At 34.1% G+C, this 23,242-nt stretch overlaps 1 protein-coding gene across 11 annotated transcripts in view; it reads left to right on the top strand.

Moving 5' to 3' along the window:
* STXBP5L (syntaxin binding protein 5L) overlaps nucleotides 1-23,242 on the top strand; it is a 415,289-nt gene that overhangs the window by 143,106 nt on the left and 248,941 nt on the right. For all 11 annotated transcript variants that reach the window (XM_073231573.1, XM_037013174.2, XM_073231576.1 and 8 more), the window contains exons 6-7: nucleotides 15,321-15,455; nucleotides 19,893-19,956. In XM_073231573.1, the coding sequence (XP_073087674.1) occupies nucleotides 15,321-15,455; nucleotides 19,893-19,956 (199 nt within the window). The remainder of the gene's footprint in view (nucleotides 1-15,320; nucleotides 15,456-19,892; nucleotides 19,957-23,242) is intronic.

Raw genomic sequence — 23,242 nt, 5'->3', positions numbered from 1 at the left:
AACCTATCTAGGCTACTCAGACAATCAAAAAGGTTTGAGAGACAACTAAGAGCTATGACAAGTTTGAATGATAAGGCTCACCTCCCCAAGACTGGGAGAGGTAGGTATTTCACCCAATACAAAGAAAGAAACACAGAGAGTCAAATATAATAAGGAAACAGAGGAATATGTTCCAAATGAAAGGGAAAGATGACCTCAAACACCTTAATGAAACATAAATATTCTATGAGAAAAGGAGTTCAAAGTAGTGGTAAAGATGCTCACCAAACTCAGGAGAAGAATGAACAAAATGAGAACTTCAGCAGAGAGAGAAAATATAATAAAGTACTAAACAGAAGTCACAACTGAACTGGGAAATACACTAGAAGTTGATAGCAGACTAGATGAAGTTGAATAAATCAGCAACATGGAAGGTAGGGCAGTGGAACTCACCCAAATAGAGCAACAGAAAGAAAAAAAGAATTTAAAAAGTGAAGATAGCTTAAGAGACCTATGGGACAATGTCATGTAGAAAAACATTCACACTATGGAAGTCTTAGAAGGGAAAATGAGAGAAAGGGGCAGGAAACTTACTTGAAAACTTTCCCAACCTGGGGAATGAAACAAATCCAGGTCCAGGAAGAGCAAAGAGTTCAAAATAAGATGAACTCAGTGAGATCTACCCTAAGATATATTATAATTAAAATGTCAAATGTTAAAGATAAAGTGAGAATCTTAAAAGCAGCGAGATAAAAGCAACTTCTTATGTACAAAAAAAACCCCTTATGACTATCAGCTGATTTTTCCCCAGAAACTCTGCAGGTCAGAAGAGAGTGGCATGATATATACAAAGTGCTAAAAGGAAGGAGCTTCCTACCTAGAAAACTACCTAGCAAGGTTTTCATTCAGAGTTAAAGGAGATATAAAAAGTTTATCAGACAAGCAAAAACCAAAGGAGTCCATCACCATCAAACCAGTCTGACAAGAAATGTTGAAGGATCTAATTTCTGCTGAAATGAAAAACACTAGTGACAAGAAAACATGAAAGTAAAAATCTCACTGATAAAGGTAAAAATATAAAAAGGTTAGTGGATTAACCATGTATAAAGCTACTATGAAGGTTAAAGGACAAAAGTAGTAAAATTAATTATAAGAACAATGGTTAAGGGATACACAAAATAAAAAGACAAGTTAAAAAAATGTGAGAGGAATAAAAATGTAGAATTGTTAGAATGCAATCAAATTTAAATTGCTACCAACTTAAAATACACTGATACAGTTATAGGTGAACATCATGATAACACAAAGCAAAAACTATAGTAGTACACAAAAGATAAGAAAGGAATCTAACCTTAACACTCCAGAAATTCACCATGCCACAAGGGAGAAGAATAAGAGAAGAAAGGAACATAGAGGAACTACAAGAGCAATCGCAAAACAATTAACAAAATGACTAAGTACATGCCCGTTAATAATTACTGTAAATGTAAGGATACTAAATTTGTCTAACCAAAGGACATAGGGAGCCTGAATGGATAAAAGAACAAGTCTCATTCGTATATTGCCTACAGGAGACTCACTTCAGAGCTAAAAACACATACAAAATTAAGTGATAGAACAAGATTTTCCATGCAAAACTTGGGTAGCTATACTTATATCACACAAAATAGACTTTAAAACAAAGACTAATAAAATTCAGAGAAAAGCACTACATAATGATAAAGTGATCAACCAAACAAGAGGATATAGCATTTGTAAATGTTTATATACTCAAAATAAAAGCACCTAAATATATATAAAGCAAATATTAGAACTACTTGCTGAGAAGATTAAAGATGGTGCTGTGAGAGGTGAGACAGAGGCCTCCTCCCCAAGCCACATATAATACGACAATAGTTAATACAACTAATCCTGAAAGAGCAATGGAAAGAAGGCTGTGCCAGACTGCATAGACCTGGAGAAAAGAACAGACCTCATGGAACAGAGTAATGTACCAAAGCCATGATCCGGTGTGTCCCAAGCCCTTCTTCCACCCCAGCTCATCAGAAGGAGGAAGAGAAATGGATTAGGAAGGGGATGGAGGCCTAGAACTGCTGAACACCTAGCCCTGGAGATCTGTTTTGGGAGCATGAACCTACATTGCATGGTGCTCTGGAGATTAGTGGGGTTGGAAAGCTAAGACAGGCAGAATACTTGGAGAGACTGAGATTCCAGCCACTTATGAAATTAGGGATCCATATCTGGCTGCTCTGGGACAAAAGAAAGGTGGACAGTCTCAGAGACTTCCTAACAGTGAGAAGGCTGCCAAAGGGGCAAGGATTGCACAGAGCTTGCTGCTCAGGAGAAAGGACAGGTGGACAAAATTGTCCAGGTCCACTCTACCCAGCAGGTTGGGAACTTACAGAAGCTTCAGGCACTCCATCCCCCTGGCTGGCTATGCAGCTCTGAGGCCCCCCACCATGATACGCAACCTGCTGTGTATTCCTCCCAAAAGGCCAGCACTGCCTTGCAAATTGACAGCCTCTGCCCTGGCATCAGGCCAGCCAGAGAGAGGCCCCACCTATGGCAGCCACAAACGCAAACCATAGAGGCTTACACCTGTGTGTTTATCTGTCTCTGGCACTGGAGACAGGCACAGCATTTGGGAAGCAGAAAAGAGCTCTTTCCTCCCCCCAGGCACCAGCACCACACCTCTGTGACCATAGACATCACTTCAAAGGCTAAGCAGCTCCAGAGAGTAGACCGTCTGGGCACTAGAGGGCACCACATACAAACATGAAGCATCAAAGAAACCTAGTTCAAACCAAAATCCCAGAAACACCAGAAAAAGGGCCAAGTGAAACTGAACCCATCAATCTTCCTGAAAGAGATTTCAAAATAAAAATCACAAACATGGTCATGAAGGTATAGAAAAATATTGAAGAACTCAGGAGGAATTCAGGACTGAGGTTAAATTATTAAAGAATACAACATTTGAAATGAAACATAAAATGGAGGGATTTAAAAGCAGATTAGATGTAGTAGAGGAGATGGTAAATGGAGTAGAAATTAGATAAGAAGAATACAAAAGCAGAGGTAAAGAGAGAAAAAGGATCTCTAGGAATGAAAGAATATTGAGAGAACTGTGTGACCAATCCAAAACGAACAATATTCCCATTATAGGGGTATCAGAGGAAGAACAAAGATAAAAAAGGGATAGAAAATGACTTTGAGGAGGTAACAGCAGAAAACTACCTCAACTTGGGGAAGGTGATAGTCTCTCAGGCCATGGAGGTGCACATATCTCCCAACACAAGAGACCCAAGGAAGACAACACCAAGACATATAATTAAAATGGCAGAGATCAAGGATGAGGACAGACTACTAAAAGCAGCCAAAGAGAGAAAAAAGATCACCTACAGAAGAAAACCCATCAGTCTATCACCAGACTTCACAGCAGAAACCTTACAGGTCAGAAGAGAGTGGCATGATATATTTAATGAAATGAAACAGAAGGGCCTCGAACCAAGAATAATCTAACCAGAAATACTATTTAAATTTGAAGGAGAGCTAAAACAATTTCCATATAAACAAAAATTTACCTCCCAGAAACCATCTCTACAGTGTATTTTGGAGGGACTGCTATAGATGGAAGTGTTCCTAAGTATAAATAGCTGTCAGCAGAGGAAATAAAACCACAGTAAAGAAAGTAGAACAATTAGTTACTAAGCAGATGAAAAATAAAATTGACTACCCCAAAGTAACTCAAGGGATAGAGAAAGAGTACAGAATGTGATACCTAATATATAAAGAATGTAGGAGGAAGAAAAAGGAGGAAAAATAGAACCTTTAAATTGTGTTTTTATTAGCATACTAAGTGAGTTAAATTAGACTCTTAGAGAGTAAAGAAGCTGCCCTTGAACCTTTGGTAACCATGAATCTAAAGCCTCCAATGGCAATAAGTACATATCTATCAATAATTACCTTAAATATAAATGGTCTGAATGCACCAATCAAAAGACATAGAGTCACTGATGGCTAAAGAAACAAGGCCCGTCTATATGCTGCCTACAAGAGATGCACTTCAAACTCCAAGATATACAAAGACAAAAAGTGAAGGGATGGAAAAAGATATTTGATACAAATAATAGAGAGGAAAAAGCAGGTATTGCAGTACGTGTATCAGACAAAATAGACTTCAAAACAAAGAAAGTAATAAGAAACAAAGAAGGACATTATATAATGATAAAGGGGTCAGTCTAACAAGAGGATATAACCATTATAAATATTTAGACACCCAACACAGGAGCACCTACATATGTGAAATAAATACAGAATTAAAGGGGGAAATAGAAGGAAATGCATTCATTTTAGGAGACTTCAACACACCACTCACTTCAAAGGCAGATCAACCAGACAGAAAATAAGTAAAGCACTGAACAATACATTAGAACAAATGGACCAAACAGACATCTGCAGAACACTTCACCCAAAAGCAGCAGTATACACATTCTTCTCAAGTGCACATGGAACATTTTCAAGAATAGATCATATACTAGGCCACAAAATGAGCCTCCCTTCAAAATTGAAAAGGATTGAAATTGTACCATCCAGCTTCTCAGAACTCAAATGTATGAAATTAGAAATATGCAAAGGAAACAAAAATCCCACAAACACATGGATGCTTAACAACATGCTCCTAAATAATCATTGGATCAATGACCAAATAAAACCAGTTCAAGCTGCATATGGAGAAAAATGACAACAATAATTCAGCACCACAAAAATCTGTGGGAGGCAGTGAAGACTGTACTAAGAGGGAAATATATTGCAATAGAGGCCTACATCAGGAAAGAATAACAATTGCATATAAACAGTCTAAATTCACAATTAACAAAACTAGAAAAAGATGAACAAATGAGGCCCTAAGTCATCAGAAGGAGGGGTATAATAAAGACGAGACAAGAAATAAAATCAAGAATAATAAAACATAAAAAGAATCAATGAAAGCAAGAGCTGGTTCTTTGAGAAAAACAACAAAATAGATAAACCCCTCCCTAGATTTATGAAGAAAAAAAGAGAGACTACACACATAAACAGAATCAGAAATGAGAAAGAAAAAATCACTACACCACCACCAAAATACAAAGACTTATTAGAGAATACTGTGAAAAATTATACACTAACAAACTGAATAACCTAGAAAAAAATGGACAACTTTCTAGAAAAATACAACCTTCCAAGGCTGATCCAGGAAGAAACAGAAAATCTGAACAGATCAATTACCAGCAACGAAATGGAATTTGTAATTAAAAATCTGCCTTAGAATAAAATCCCTGGACCTGATGGCTTCACCACTGAATTTTGTCAAACATTTAGTGAGGACCTAATATCCATCCTCCTTAAAGTTTTCCAAAACGTTGAAGAGGAGGGAATATTTGCAAACTCATTCTATGAGGCCAGCATCACTCTAATACTAAAACCAGGCAAAGACACCACAAAAAAAGATTATTATGAATATCCCTGATGAACATAGATGCAAAAATCTGCAACAGAATATTAGGAAACCGAATTCAAAAATACATCAAAAAGATTATTCATCATGGTGAAATGGGTTTATTCCAGGGATGCAAGGATGGTACAATATTTGAAAATCCACCAACATCATCTATGACCTCAAAAGAAAAGAAGGACAAAAACCACATGATCATCTCCATAGATGCTGAAAAAGTGTTTGACAAAATTCAACACCCATTCATGATAAAAACTCTCAACAAAATAGATATAGAGGGCAAGTACCTCAACATAATAAAGGCCATATAAGACAAACCCACAGCCAACATTATACTTAATAGTGAGAAGCTGTAAGCTTTTCCTTTAAGATCGGGAACAAGACAAGGATGCTCAATCTCCACACTTCTATTCAACATAGTACTGGAGGTCCTAGCCATGGCAATCAGACAAAACAAAGAAATAAAAGGAATCCAGATTGGCAAGGAAGAAGTTAAACTGTCCCTCTTTGCAGATGACATGATATTATGCATAAGAAACCCTAAAGAATCCACTCTAAAACTACTAGATCTTATATCTGAATTCAGCAAAGTTGCAGGATACAAAATTAATACACAGAAATCTGTGGCATTGCTATATACTAACAGTGAACTAGCAGAAAGACAAATCAGGAAAACAATTCCATTCACAATTGCATCAAAAAGAATAAAATACCTAGGAATAAGCCTAACCAAGTAAGTGAAAGACCTATACTCTGAAAACTAAAATACACTCATGAGAGAAATTAAAGAAGATACCAATAAATGGAAACACATCTCGTGCTCATGGATAGGAAAAATTAATATTGTCAAAATGGCTTTCCTCCTTAAAGCAATCTACAGATTCAATGCAATGCCTATCAAAATACCAACAGCATTCTTTGACAAACTAAAATCATTCTAAAATTCATATTGGACCACAAAAGACCCCAAATAGCCAAAGCAATCCTGAGAAGGAAGAATAATGCTGTGGTATTATGCTCCCCAATTTTAAGCTCCTCTACCCAGCCACAGTAATCAAGACAATTTGGTTCTAGCACAAGAACAGACCCATAGACCAATGGAACATACCGGAGAGCCCTGATATAAACCCAACCTTATATGGTCAATTAATATATGATATAGGAGCCATGGATATACAATGGGGAAATGACAGCCTCTTCCAACAGCTGGTGTTGACAAAACTGGACAGCTACATGCAAGAGAATGAAACTGGATTATTGTTTAGCCCCATGCACAAAAGTAAACTCGAAATGGATCAAAGACCTGAATATAAGTCATGAACCCATAAAACTCTTAGGAGACAACACAGGAAAAAATCTCCTGAATATAAGCATGAGCAACCTCTTCCTGAACACATCTCCTCAAGCAAGGGAAACAAAAGCAAAAATGAACTCATGGAACTACATCAAACTAAAAAGTTTCTGTACAGCAAAGGACACCATCAACAGAACAAAAAGGCACCCTACAGAATAGGAGAATAGATTTGGAAATGACATGTCCGACAAGGGGTTAACATCCAAAATATATAAAGAACTTTCATGCCTCAACACCCAAAAAGCAAATAACCCAATCAGGCAGAGGATATGAACAGACAGTTCTCCAAAGAAGCAATTAAAATGGCCAACAGAAACATGAAAAGATGCTCCACATCACTGATCATTGGGGAAATGCAAATTAAAACCACAATGAGATATCACCTCACACCAGTAAGGATGGCCACCATTCAAAAGACTAAGAACAACAAATGCTGGCAAGGATACAGAAAGGGGAACCCTCCTACACTGCTGGTGGGAATGTAAGCTAGTTCAACCATTGTGGAATGCAATATGAAGGTTCCTCAGAAAACTAAAAATAGAAATACCATTTGACCCAGGAATCCCACTCCTTGGAATTTACATAAAGAATACAACTTCTCAGATTCAAAAAGACATATGCACCCCTATGTTTATCACAGCACTTTTTATAATAGCCAAGATATGGAAGCAACCTAAGTATCCATCAGTGGATGAATGGATAAAGAAGAGGTGGTACATATACACAATGGAATACTATTCAGCCATAAGAAAGAAATCCTATGATTTGCAACAACATGGATGAAGCTGGAGGATATTATGCTCTGTGAAATAAGCCAGGCAGAGAAAGACAAGTGCCAAAAGATTTCCCTCATTTATGGAGTAGAAAAACAAAGCAAAACTGAAGGAAAAAAAAATAGCAGCAGACTCAGACACTCCAAGAAGGGACTAGTGGTTACAAAATGGGAGGGGTGTGGAAGGGTGGTTGGGGAGGGAGGGAGAAGGGGATTGAGAGGTATTATGTTTGGTACACATGGTGTGAGGGATCACGGGGAACACAGTGTAGCACAGAGAAGGCAAATAGTGAGTCTGTGGCATCTTACTACACTGATGGACAGTGACTGCATTGGGATATGGGTGGGGACTTGATAATATGGGTAAATATAGTAACCACATTGTTTTTTCATGTGAAACCTTCATAAGAGTGTATATCAATAATACCTTAATAAAATATTTTTTAAAAATAGAAAGGAAATAAAAGGCATCTGGATTGGTAAAGTGGAAGTTAAACTGTCCCTGTTTACAGGTGACATGATATTGTATATAAAAACTAAATAATCCACTCCAAAACAACTTGATCTAATACTGAATTCAAAGTTGCAGGATAAAAAATTAATACACAGAAAATCTGTTGCATTCTTATACGCAAATGGTGAACCAGCAGAAAGAGAAATCAGGAAAACAATTCTACTCACAATTGCATAAAAAAACCCAAAATACCTAGTAATAAATCTAATCAAGGAAGTGAAAGACCTATACCCTGAAAACTAAAAGACAGTCATGAGAGAAATCAAAGAGGATACCAATGGAAATAAATCCTGTACTCATGGATAATAAGATTTAATATTGTCAAAATGGCCATCCTGCCTAATGCAATCTACAGATTCAATGCAGTCCCTATTAAAATACCAACAGCATTCTTCAATGAACTAGAGCAAATAGTTCTAAAATTCATATGGAACCACAAAAGACCTCAAATACCCAAAGCAATCATGAGAAGGCAGAATAGAGCTGCAGTATTATGCTCCCCAACTTCAAGCTCTACTACAAAGTCACAGTAATCAAGACAATTTGGTACTGGCACAAAAACAGACCCATAGACCAATGGAACAAACTAGAGAGCCCAGATATAAACTGAACCTTATATGGTCAATTAATATATGATGAAGAATCCATGAACATACAATGGGGAGATGACAGTCTTTTCAACAACTGTTGTTGGCCAACTGGACAGCTGCATGTTAGATAATGAAACTGGATTATTGTCTAACCCCACACACAAAAGTAAACTCAAAATGGATGAAACACCTGAATGTAGTCATGAAACCATAATACTCTTAGAAGATAACATAGGGTAAAATCTCTTGAATATAAACATGAGTAACTTTTTTCTGAACACATCTACTTGGACAAGGGAAACAAAAGCAAAAATGAGCAAGTAGTACTACATGAAGCTTAAAAGCTTCTGTACAACAAAGAACACCATCAACAGAACAAAGGGCATCCTATAGTATGGGAGAATAGATTTGGAAATGACATATCTGAAAAGAGGTTAACATCCAAAATATATAAAGAACTTACACACCTTGACACCGAAGCAAATAACCCGATTAAAAAAATGGGTGGACCTAATGAACAGACAATTCTCCAAAGAAGAAATTCATATGCCCAACAGGCACATGAAAAGATGCACCACATCACTAATTATTGGGGAAATGCAAATTAAAACCACAATGAGATATCACCTCACACCAGTTAGGATGGCCAACATCAAAAAGACTAAGAACAACAAATGCTGGTGAGGATGTCAAGAAAGGGGAACCCTCCTACACTGCTGGTGGAAATGTAAACTAGTTCAACCATTGTGAAAAGCAGTGTGGAGGTTCCTCAAAATACTAAAAATAGAAATACCATTTGACCTACTCCTAGGAATTTACCCTAAGAATGCAGGATCCCAGATTCAAAAAGACATATGCACCCCTATGTTTATCACAGCACTATTTACAATAGCCAAGAAATGGAAGCAACCTAAGTGTCCATCAGTGGATGAATGGATAAGAAAAATGTGGTACATATACACAATGGAGTATTATTCAGCCATAAAAAGAAAACAAATCCTACCATTTGCAGCAACATAGATGGAGCTAGAGGGTATTATGCTCAGTGAAATAAGCCAGGCTGAGAAAGACAAGTATCAAATGATTTCACTCATCTGTGGAGTATAAGAACAAAGAAAAAAACTGAAGGAACAAAACAGCAGCAGACTCACAGAACCCAAGAATGGACTAACAGTTACCAAAGGGAAAGGGACTGGGGAGGGTGGGGTGAAGGGTGGGATAAGGGGATTAAGGGACATTAAGATTAGCACACTTAATGTAGGGGTGGGCACAGTGAGGGCAGTATAGCACATAGAAGACAAATAATGACTCTATATCACCTTACTATGCTGATGGACAGTGACTGTAATGGGGTATGTGGTGGGGACTTGGTAATGGGAGGAATCTAGTAACCACAATGTTGACCATGTGATTGTATATTAATGATACCAAAAAAAGAAAAAGAATCAACAACTATATCATCTGTCTTCTGGAAAGCGTAGCTACCATTCACAGAGAGCTGATAATGTGCCAGGTGTCGGTCCCCTCCCTGCCTCTGTTCTGCAGATAAGCGAGGAGATGCGATGAGACATCGAAAATCTGAAAGAGCCAGCCAGGGGATTCAAGGCGTAACAGCGCAAGAGTAATGCTGAAAAGGCACTCCTCATATTTATTGAGCAAACGAACCCAAACATCCAGATAATTTTGAGTAGGGGGTTCAACACATGATCAACACACAATCATTATCTGACTTTGAGTCCAGCCCTAGGGTGATGCTTCTCAAGGACACCGAAACCACGTGAGGGCAGTCACGAGTTGTAGGAACTGTTTTGTCTTTACTCATTTTGTTATTGATCATGCATCAGGAGTTGTAGGAGAAAGAATCAGGTCATATGCATTTATACATTTGATTTCTATATTACTGGATTTATGTATTAATCCCATCAATCCCACAGCCAGGCATCATGCTAAATGCCATGCACACATTATTATAGTATCCCTGTGAAGTTGGAATTAATGTATCAATTTTGGAGATGAAGAAACGGAGGCAACCTAATTATCAGCATAACTTATTAATTTGTACTTCAGCTATTTATCAGTGCACAAATAATGTTCATAATTTAAGGCACTTAAATCTTGATTGTTTAAAACTAAAAAAATTTCATCAAAAAAAAAATAGGTGGGAGTAGTAGTTCAGGTTTCCCAGCTGGCCTTCACTAACACCTGAGATAGGGAGAGTCACTTTGTTACTGCCGAGTGTGATGAGATTATGGCTCCCTATTATACCTCTACTTTTATCATCCTGACTGAGAGAACAGTGCCTCCTTCCTGCTCCCCATATGACCTCCACTAACTTAGTTCTTTGAATCAGAAATTTGAGTTATTCCATGGATTTAAATGAAAGTGGAAAATATTATTTCTTTTGCTTTAGGATAATGAGAATAGGCTTCTGAGAATTTTATTTGTTGAAATCATCATGTTACTCCCAATGGGACTTATTTTTTAAATTTGACTTATGTCTGATAGTTTTCAAAATAATTACAGACAACAAAATGTAGTGAGTTTTTTACTCTCTGATTAGTTGATGAATAGCCCATTAAGATCATGGAAATTCTACTAAGTTTTTACTCACCTGTTTAATTTTGTCTCTTTTATGAAAGTTCTAGCTAGGCAGAGGTTGTCCAAAATTATCTGGTTGTTTTACTTTAGGAAATTTAAATTCTTCACTTTTTCTTTTATCTGATTTGAGTTTTTCCACTAAAACTCCCAAATATCAGTCTTTGATTTAAGATGCTAAGGGAATCTTAAGTCAACAAAACCATGTGAGGGCAGTCACGAGTTGTAGGAACTGTTTTGTCTTTACTCATTTTGTTATTGATCATGCATCAGGAGTTGTAGGAACTGTTTTGTCTTCACTCATTTTGTTTTGGAAGCTCACTGTTCCTTTTCCTGGCTATTGTAGTTCTTATTGTAATCATTATTATAATCATTAATTGTTTTGGAGGGATACATAGCCACAAGGCTTTATTCCTACTACTAAATAATATAGGTACTTATCCTATATTATTGAAGGGTAAGTATGCAGCAGTTGTTCATCTACAAAGTGATGTTTCTTAAAATGTAGGGCATAGATTATCTATATCAGACTCACCTAGAGAAGTGCTCCTAAACTTTAATGTGTATGTTAGTAACTTCAAGGTTCTTCATAAAATGCAGTTTCTGATTCTGGGGTAGGGCCTGAGATTCTGAATTTCTATTAGGCTTCCAGGTGACACCTATGCTGCTGGTCTACTTCATTTTGAAAGCAAGAATACTTGTGAAAATATCAGTCATGTATCCATCCAGGTCCATGCAGTCACAGTTTTTGTAACTGGAATGTGGGAATATGTATTTTAAAGACATGTTTATTTATACCAAATATTAAAAATCATTGCTATAATTTGGTGGATCTTAACTGTTTCTGCATCAAAACCATCCAGAAATAATTTTAAAACAGTATTGCTAGGTATTACTTCAGAACTACTGAGTCATCATCTCTGGCATTTGTATTTTTAATATGCAGTATCATATACACCTGATTCTGAATGTAACCTGGTTGTGAAGCATAATCACAAATATTGTAGAAAGGAATGAAGACAGAGTCATTATGCCTGGTAATAGAGGTTTCACCTGGAATCCAGATTTTAAGAATAGGTTAAAGTTGAACTATGTTAGAGCTTAGGAGACAAAAAGTTTCAAGTTGAAATCTCCCACTCTATTTCATACAGCATAATTTCTGTAATTTTAAACTATTTACTTCTTAAAAACATACTTTTAGCTTGTGTATTGATAGTATTTCTCAAACTAAGATCTGTGGATGTAGTCTTCAGGTTGTGAATTTTCTACAGTAATTTCTGATTGTAATATTTTTATTTTTATAATCAGACAAATTGAAAGATTCTCAATGATTTGAGTAAGTCATTTTGTGCAAAAATACTGCCACACAGGTCCAATTTGTGAATTAAATTTGCATTTTTGGTTGTTTTGGCACCATGTAGTATAATTTTAATTTGGGTTGATAAAATAATAGAAGTGGACTATGCATGTATATTTCGTATTCATGACAAATGACTATGAAATTATGTGATGATGTACTATGGAACAGACTTCAAAGCTGTTCACATAGAGGCAAGTGGTGAAAAAGAAGCACAGAATAAGTAGAGACAAACCATATTCAAAAGAATTTGTTAGAACCATATCCATATTGTGAGGTTATTTTATTTCAGTAAAAAAAGTCACATAAATTAATTCCATTAATTTGAATTCTAGTTGTAGCTTTATTTATATCTAATTTGTATTTAAAAATTTTTTTAATTAAAGTATAGTTGATACAGTGTATTATATTGGTTTTAAGTATATACAGTGATTTGACAGTTATCTACATTGTTAACTGCTCACCCCAACTAGTGTAGTTACTATCTGTCAACATAGAAAGATGTTTCAGAATTATTGACTATAATCTCAATGTTATACTTTCATCCCCAATCTATATTATGATTGAGATTTTGTGCTTCTTTATTCCCTCCATTTATTTTACCCACCCACTCCAACCCCTCCTCCATGGTAAGTAACCACCAGTCACTTCTCAGTGTCTGTGAGTCTACTGCTGTTTTGTTTTGCTTTGTTTTTAGATTCCACATATAAAAGAGACTATACGGTATTTGTCTTTGCGTGGCTTATTTCACTTGCAAAATAACCACTAGTTCCATCCATGTTGTCACAAGTGGCAACGTTTCCTCTTTAACTTTCCTTGATTTCCCTCCCTTACTGGAGTTAATACCTCCCTCTTTTGAACTCTGTATAGCAAGCAATGAACAAATCTTTTCTTTTTTCGTCTACTTTTCTTATCTCTTTTATTAGATGGTATGCTTTTTGAAGGGAAAAGAGTAAGAGTGTTATAAACAGGGGCAGTGCATTTCTAAAGAATTATTCAGTGAAGTTTGAATAAATTAATGAATGGATGGAAGACTAACAAAGTCTTAGCCGGTTTCCTATAGAAGAATGATCATGAATATTCTTAGGGTATAGAAACAAAATTATTTTTCCAAGGTTCAAAATTATGGAAAATCTTTCATCTTGCAGGTGATGGTGGTAGAAATAAATTGCAAATGAAAGTGTAACTATTAAATGAAATAAGTTCTATAAGAGTATTGATTAGTCCCTTATTATTATACACAGCACAAGTGTAATCATGCCCCTCCTTATGTAATATTGAAGTTTGTTCTTTTTCTACCCAAACTCCCATGTGTGTGTCTACTTATATGGAACTAGTGTTTTTTTTACTCTCCCTGTAATTCAAGTCTATAAAATGAATTTCCTCTTTCTACTTAAATTGACTTTAAAATTGATTCTTCATTGCCTAGAAACATGACCATCGAATTATTTCCTATGGAACATTATTTAATATATCTTGTCCATAGCAAATCCATACTTTGAGTTTTAATCAGAACTGGCCAATATTATGTGTTACACTTTAATTAGATTGTCAATTAACTGGTAAGTGCATATGTAATAGCAGGGTTTCTTAATTATTTGGATGTACTGTGTAAGGTGCTTTCAGCAGAGTACTTTTAACAGATGAAGTTTATTCATATTGTTCAATAAATCACACTATTGAATAAATAGATATATACATTTAACAGACTGGATGCTCATTCTTATATAAAGAGGTACAAGATGGAATTTTGTTGGGAATTTACCATTCATATTCCTTCTTTTTCCCCCATAATAATCTATCTGCCTGGCATCAGAATTCTGTCCTGCTCTTCTAAAAATTTAGCAGCTCCTTTTCTAAATAAATTCTAGGAAATAGTTCTTGTAAGGGATGACTGTGAATTTATTACTGTTGTCTTTTTAAGAGTGATTAAAGAACATTGAAAGACCAAACTAGAAAGAGTGATATGTTGTGATAGAAGACTCTGGTAAATTCCCAGATTTCCTGTACAAAACTCATGGTTGCTCTGGGTATAGAACAAGTCCTCAGAGTTGGTTAGAAAGCCCATTATAAAATTAAAGGCAGAACAAAAAATTGAGGTAGTGCAGTGGACCTCTGACCTTTTGTTTTTTTTTACTGCTTAGACGCCAAATATCTGAATAAAAAGTAAATAAATTATTATCTAATATAGACATAGATGCAAACTCTGAAATTTATGTTTCATATGTACCTAATTTCTATTTGAAGTAAATATTACAAAGAAAGGCAAACAATATAGAAAGATGGTAATTTTGCAACCAAACAGGAATGGATTTGAATCCCAGTTTTGCTACTTATTAATGCTCAGTCTTAGACAAGTAAAAAATAAAAATTCTGGCCTCAATTTCCTCTTTTTAAAACAGAGATATATATATCTGTCTTGTAGTGCTGTTTAGAGAATTAGAAATAAATATTAATGCCCATGTTCAACACTTATTTAACAGTGGTTATTATTTTCATAATATACTATTGTTGTTTTTCCTATAACCTTTACTAATAACTAAACACTACCTGAGTATATAGTAAATTTTATTGTTTTATAGCTATCACTACATAATAAGTATAAGGAAAATAGAATGCTGACTAGACACAAAATTAGATATTTTAATTGTAATTTTCTTTCTTTCAGAATTACTTACTGTCATCTACCTTTCCAGAGTAAATGGCTCTATGTTGGAACAGAAAGAGGAAATACACATATTGTAAATATTGAATCTTTCATTCTTTCTGGATATGTTATCATGTGGAACAAGGCAATTGAACTGTAAGTGTGACCTTGAATATCATTTTATTTGGCTTAAGTATTTCAATTGGTTTATAAAATATATCAAGCTGAAGAATTATCAGAAGCATATATAGCTATTTATGATTAACTTGAGTGAAAAGTTCAACTGAAATAATTTAAAACCATGAAGGCTTTTTAAAAACAGACATTATAGGTTTAACATATTCTGATTTTAGCCTTTCCAAATACTCTAAATAATTAAAGGTTATGTATGTAAAATTTAATGGTAAATTGTAAGGCTCATTCAAAAAGTTCTGCATGAAGTTCTCATTTCTTTATAGCCAACTGTAGCGTAGCCACTTCTAGTAGGAAGAGCAAGTGGATTATGACCATATTTAGTTTTATGTAAAAATAATCATGGTCAGTTCACATACTTTTTAATACTGGTAGCTTTTTCATTTGCCTCATTACCATATTATTCTGGGTTCCAAGGAGAATCAATTTATCAATATCTTTCATGTTGTGATGTATGTAACTATTTGGGTATGTGGTTGGTGGTTATTACCACTTCGACTTTGGCACTGATATATAAGTTTCTGCATATGTAAAATGTGAAATTCCCCAAATGTGAAACTTCATGGAATTTCAAACCATCTTTTTGTATCACATACAAAAACAATTATCCTGGTCAATGTGTTAACCAAAACAACAATTTTTCTGTACTAAGTATTTATGCTGTGTACCTATTAGGTCTTTAATAAGAAGATATATTTGACTGAAGGCTGGCTCATTTTTTCTCTCATATACATATTCCAAGTTACATAATTTTCTTCTCTAAAACTCTGAGTAAAACAGCTTATTTTCATGAAGCTTGACTCAGGTCTTATAATAAACTTACTCTTCCCTATTACCAGCATTTCAATGTCCATGTATATTGCTTGATAGGAAAAGCTGTTGCTAGTTATATTCTTGTTACAATAGTCCTTTTGTATTATGTCTCAATGGGTCTTTTATTAATCATAATTCTTCTCCCTCATTAGGCTAAGAACTGCTCCAGGACAGAATCTTTGTTCAGTGCTCTTTTCCTTTTCTTTATAGTTGGCGTCTTTTGGTGCTTTCCACAAAGTGGCTACTAAATGACTAACGACATTATTGAAGAATTAGTATGATAAATAGTTTCACACTCATACTGACTTAGAGCTTTATTTATAAATATTGGTATAATCATTTCTATTATTGGTATATATTTTAACATTCTGTCTGTGTATTTTTAGAAACATTTATCCTTTGGACAACCTATGCTCTCCAAAAAAGTTATTTACTGTTTTAGCTATTTAGAAAAGATTTTCCCCTTTATATAATCTGGGCTGAACTTAATGCTTCTTTTCAGAATATTGTTCTAGGATATTTATTAAAAACACAAGTAAACTTGAGAGATGGAATTATAGAGCTTTTGTACAAATTTATTAGTAGTATAAATAGTAATAGATACATCATTTCTGTTCAGTTGAATGCTGCTAGAGTAATTAAGAGGAGTTTATTGTCTAAACAAATAAAATATTTCACCACTCTTGTACTGTTCTTTCCATATTCATTTACTTAACAAATCCTTTTCATAGTTCAAATTAATAAATAATACCTGAACTAGTATGACCTATGTGTATTTATATAGTCTATGATTTCAGACTAAAGAAGAGTTAAAAATTATAAAGTAGGTTAAACTTAGAAGAAATGAAAGAAAATAAGGAACTTGTATTTTTCATAGTATGGTCTTACACATGTGATTCCACATCAGAATAGAATCTATGATTTATACAAATCTGATCTTTTATAGAGTTGTACATGCCTCTGAAAATGTCCTTGAAATATCCTTAAGGAATTATTAGTATACAACATCACCTTCTGTTTCTTGGTTTACTTAGACTAGATTTCCAGAAGTGTTTTCCATGGTAGATATCATTTTAAATGCCAACTTCCACTGTCCAAAAGCTGTCTTTTAATTGCCCTGTGCTTTTTGAGATACATTACAAAATGCAGGTTACTTCCTGTTAATGTGTCAAGTGTATGCAACAATAAGATATTCATTTAATTAAAAATAGTCATTTCATTAATAGATTTTTAGATACAAATTTTAACAATACATTTTCTAAGTATGACAAATGAAGAATTGTTTTCAAGAGATATGTGAGATTATTTCTATTTTAAGTCCTTACTTGAAATACTTTTCATTCAATGTTTGTGATATTTCAGCTTCACTTTTTAGTTGTCTCCCATTTGTAATTATAGACAATTTCCATAATTATTAATCATTTGTGTTCCCAGGTGTATATATTAATTGAACACATTTTCCATAGAAACAGTGATGTTTGTAGAACACCTCATAAAATAGTCAGAATAGAACTAAACTGACATTTAAAAATTTTTTATGGGAAAATATATTCCAAGTTAGAGCACAGAAATAGCTGTTTCTACAGTGCAACCTTAGCTTTTAAAAAAATGTAACCTGTTTTTTCTACATCTGCTTATAATTTGAACATGAAATTCAGAATTAAATCATAAGGCATGTATTTAACAATCATCCACATCTTAATTGAGTATTATGATGTGCTAGATACTGGAAACACCTGTGAACTGAGAAGACATAGCTGCTGTCCTCTCTGGGCTTTCAGTCTAAGAAAATAAGATTAACTAAAAAGGTAATTATGTAATATACTAGAAAGAAAATGTGACAATTCCGTAAGAGGAACGCCTAATATAGACATGGTGTCTCAGAGAGTATCTGTGAAAGAATTTACATCTATACTGAGATCTGAAGGATGAGTTTCAGTTAGACGAGTAAGGAATTGGGGATGGTGTGAAGGTGGTCCAGGAGGAGGGAAAAGAAGGTTTAAAGGATGCAGTGTGAGAGTTTCTGTTCCATGCACAGAAATGTTAAAGAGTTTAGTTGGTTGGAATAGCTGGGGAAGAGGATGGCAAGAGATAAAGCTGAGGAAATAATCAGTGTATATAATATGAAAAGCCTTTTAAGCCAATTTGAGAAGTTTGGACTTTTTCTAAGGCCAGGAACTAGGTTAAACCTAAGAGACAGGGATTTGTGGTTTGTTGGATATTATTAATCCACAAAGGATAACTGAAGGACATTGTCCCATATCAGAGGCATTTATACTATTAAAAAAGCATTGCATTTATGTGTAAGTAATATATTACACATAAAAATGGAAGAACTGCAAAAGGCTCTGTAAACTTTTCATGACGCCCTGTTTAGTTTCTTTACTTTCTGCATATCATTCCAGAATGCAAATAGTAACTCTGATTTCCAGTTATTCCAATGGTTTACAACAATCACAATATGTACTTTAAGTACTTACTATATTTTGGCATTATATTAGGTGCTATGTGTATATTCTAATGCTCACAATTACTCAGTAGGGTCAGTACTACTATCTTCAAATTTTAGATGAGAAAATTTAGGATAAAAACACTAACAAAATATGTGATAAATAAATATTTATTCCTCTGAGTCACACTAGGGAGTCTGTATCTGGGAAACCTGGAGTTAGTTCATCATTTTTTCTCTGATTCCAAAGAGTTTTTAAAATTTAAATAATCTTTATTGTTTTGTGCAGAATCTTTGATGGTTTTCATGAGTGTTTACAAAATAAATTATAGCTATGTCAATATCATAATAGGATTAATCTGGCACAATTAGAGCATTGAAGAAAGGCTGTGAAAAAATGAGTAACAATAAATCTATGGTCATTTCAGGTTATATCATATTTGTGATAAAGTCATATTCAATAATATATATTTAAGTAGGCAATGTAAAAGACACATGCCAGATATCAGAGTAGAATAAACAAAGTTAGATTGGCAGAGCACAGGTCCCTTTAACAATATGCTCTTAGACTCATAATTATCTGTTAATTGATTACTCTAGACAACCAGATAAATGAGACATCACAAGCAAACTAGGTTACTCCAGTTTGTCAGTTTTCTGTAAGCTGGCTATTATCTGTAAATCAAAGGAGCCATTGTACACTTCTTTAGGAGCAAAATCAGAGATTTCATGTCAAAGAAAATTTTAAATCAGTTGTATACTTTGCAATTTGGTTGAAACAGGTTTACAGTGTCAGCCTTTTGGATGTATGAGTTTTCTTTTGTCTATGTAAGTAAAAGTTTATGTTCAAATTTTCAGAAACAAAGATATGGCAGCAAAAATATAAGATAATTAAGGATCCCACTGTTATGTGGATCTGTATTCTTAAATCTGATTTAAAACAAAAAGCATACCTACTTTAATAGCGTTAGTAAGAAAGAAAAGTAATCTTTAAAAAAACCCAAAACTCAAATGAATCAAAGGTAGACCCCAGAATATTGGGAGTGTATTCAGTATAATCTTAATTTCTTTGTTTCAGTTTTAATGGTAAGGTATTTTAATATTTATTTTTTAATTATTGTTTCGAATTGATTTAACAGATCCACAAAGACTCATCCAGGTCCAGTTGTACACTTAAGTGATAGCCCAAGAGATGAAGGGAAAGTGAGTATTACAATACCATTATTCTTGCATTTATTTTCCTCATTCTTGAATGAAAGGGTTTCTTACTATTATTTTAAAGCTAACATCTATCACAATTCATAGCATTAAATGTAATCTAAAATTAAAATACGTTGAATGAATGAATGAGCAAATAAATGAGTGAATTATTCATACTAATAATGATCCCAAATTAAATCTTTAGTTACACCTAGAGCTAAAGTTGATATTTAATTCTAGAATTTTGAGGAAGGCATGTAACTTGTGAAACAACTTTAATTTAAAAATATTCTATACTTGAACTTAACAATACACTTATCAATAGCATTAACATTGGTCTCTGCTATTCAGTTTTGGTAATGATAAATGACATATTAAATAATTGTAAGTTGGTCAATCTTGATTTTATAAATAGATAATAATAGAGAAAATATTCTCAGATTACAGAAATAATCCTTATTCATCTTGATTATTATAATTTTCCTTTGATGATGAGCAAACAAGGCTGATAAATGAAAAGGTCTAAAGCATCACTTTTATTATAAATATTGTCTCTTCAAGTATACAGTTTTTGCCAAGTACCTTAGAAAACACTTGAAAAAATTATTTAGTACACATTTGATTATTTATTTATTTTTAAATGATTGAAACTGAATTAGTCTAATAAATATTGAACTTGAAAGACAAGTCTATCTGATGGTAGTAGAAAGATCATTGTACTTCTTCAAATTGATCCATAAACACTGTAATAGCAATGTGGTATCATCAGAATTTACTTATTTTTAAAGACTTTATAAACTGATTCTAAAATTCATAAGAAAAAGAAAATAATTAAAACATTTTTTAGAAAGAAATACATTGTGTTATTGTTACAGGGGGATACTGAAGACCAGTAGCTCTAAATGGATGTTACAGAATTGGTTCATGCATTTGGGGGAATTTTGTATATTTTAAAAAGATGTTTTAGGACATGAAAAACTATTGGAAAAATGGTGTTGGATGACAACATCCATTTTGAAAAAATAGTAAGACCTCTATTTCATACCATTCACAGAAATGAATTCCATATGGAGAAAATACATAAATGTTAAAAATCACAACTCAGAAGCAGCTGCAAGAAACAGGTTGTTACTGTGGAGTAGGAACATCCTTAGGAAAAACATAAAAACTGAAAACTTTAAGGAATATAGTGTAACAAGACAATCATGGTAAGAGGCAACAAAGTGGGAGACAATATTTGCTATGTACATAGCAGGCAAATCATGAACTGGTACTAAATCCCCATCTTTCATAATATGAAATCAATAGATAATATCTAATCAATAAATGGCAATATAAACATAGTTAGATATATGAAAGTAAGTCTACTAGAAAAGATGTTTGTAAGAGTTGAAGGTGTGGTTGCCTCTTAATCTAGAGAGCAGGGTCTGGCAGTGAGGAGGAAACAGCTTCACCAGTAATCACTAGGGAAGTACACTATACCATTTTTTCCCAATCAAATTGGCAAAATAATAAAAATTAAATAATAATAAATTATTATTTTATTAAATATTAAAATATTAAATCATTAAATAATGTTAAATAAATAAATTAAATAATTATTATTATTAAATAATAATAAAAATTTAAATAATAACTTCACAAAATATTTTAATATCTGGTATGTCCTCCCCTCTTCCCCCAATCTAGCTTTTTTTGACCATTGATTTTACTACATAAATTTTAGGATCAGCTTATCAAGCTCTATATAAACCTTTTTTAGGATTTTGTTTGTAATTTGGACATATTGATTACAGAGAATTTACATCATTAAGATATGGGTTTTCCCATATGAAAACATGATATATTTGCTTTGGCTCTCTTCTATGTTTTTCTATATAGCTTTATAACTTTTTCCATAAAATTCTTATGTATCTTTTGTTAGCTTAATTCTGTATATCTTGTAGATTTTATTTTTCTTGTGAATTAACTTTCTTAAAAGTATCTCATAGTGGATTGTTAGTGTATTAAATATTGGTTTTTATTATTTTGTATTCATTGTTTCACTGAATGTTTTGTTTTTAATTGCTCTCCTTAGGTTATCTATATATATTCTATGTATAAAGCATAGTAACTCTAGAAAAATTTTGTTTCCTCCCTTTTAATATTTATAGCTTTTACATGTACATTTGTTTTGTGGGATAGGAACCCAGTGCGGTGTTGAATACAAATGGCTTTAATGGGAACTTTCTTTTATTTCCCAACTGCAAAGGAAATGCCTCCAAGATCCATGTTAAATATTTGCTATAGGTGTTGGTTGATTGCATTTCTGAAGTTAAAAAGTTTCAATCTATTTCCAGTATTCCTAGTGTTTTAAATCATGAATGGTGTTGAATTTTATTGAATGCTTTTCTATATGAATCGAGATGTGTTTTTCCCCATCTCAGACTGTTGACAGAGATGCTGTCATCTAGAAATGCCTAGGGGCACTTAGCTTGGCCTGAGATGAGCCCCCACAGACATTTCCCCTTTTGGATCATTGTTGTAGGTGTATGGCCCTTGGGGTTCTTATGATTGCAGGATGTACCTCAGCAACAACCATTAGAGAGCTTTGAAAGACAAGATTTATCAGTCACAACTCCTAGAGGGTACATGGCATACCCAGGGCCACACAGTAAGGGCATGGGTAAAGAGAGAATGAGAGAGAGAATTGACCTGGGGTTTTGCTTTTATTGGATTTGAGGGTGGAGTGCCTGAGGTTTCTCAGGTTTACTCTTTATTGGTGAATTTAAAACATAAGAGTGTTAATTAAAGTGTGGAAAGGAAAAAGCAGGAGATCAATTACCTAAGTTAACCAGAGTTTTCTAAAACAAAAGGAACTTCATGGGTGGGTGTGGGGAGAATGAAAGAATGGAAGTTCTTATAGTCAGGATCTTCATCTGACCCTAAACGGCTTGATGATGTATGCTCCCACACTCATCAGCAATGAGCTGTTATTGACTGAGTCACTATATAAAGAGCTCTGCCCAGTGCTCTGGGCAGAGGCAGAGATGGAGGTGGATTACGGACCTGCAGACTTCTGGATACAGACATGATTCTAGTGTTTGCAATCTCATGGTTGCAATAATAAAGGAAAGTGAAGTAAAGCAAAGAAGTAAAATTCATTATCACACAAACCTCTATTCCATGTGGAGAAGCAGAAGAGACAATCACTTAGCAGGTGTATGTGCTTGGCCTTGCAGGATGTTGCTAACTATTTGGAAAAACCATGATTCAGAGTAGTCCAACCATGAGGAGAAAGGGAGGGAGA

This window comes from Manis javanica, chromosome 3, assembly GCF_040802235.1.
Source record: "Manis javanica isolate MJ-LG chromosome 3, MJ_LKY, whole genome shotgun sequence".
Classification (NCBI taxonomy): domain Eukaryota; kingdom Metazoa; phylum Chordata; class Mammalia; order Pholidota; family Manidae; genus Manis; species Manis javanica.
This window is presented reverse-complemented; position numbering and strand designations above follow the sequence as displayed.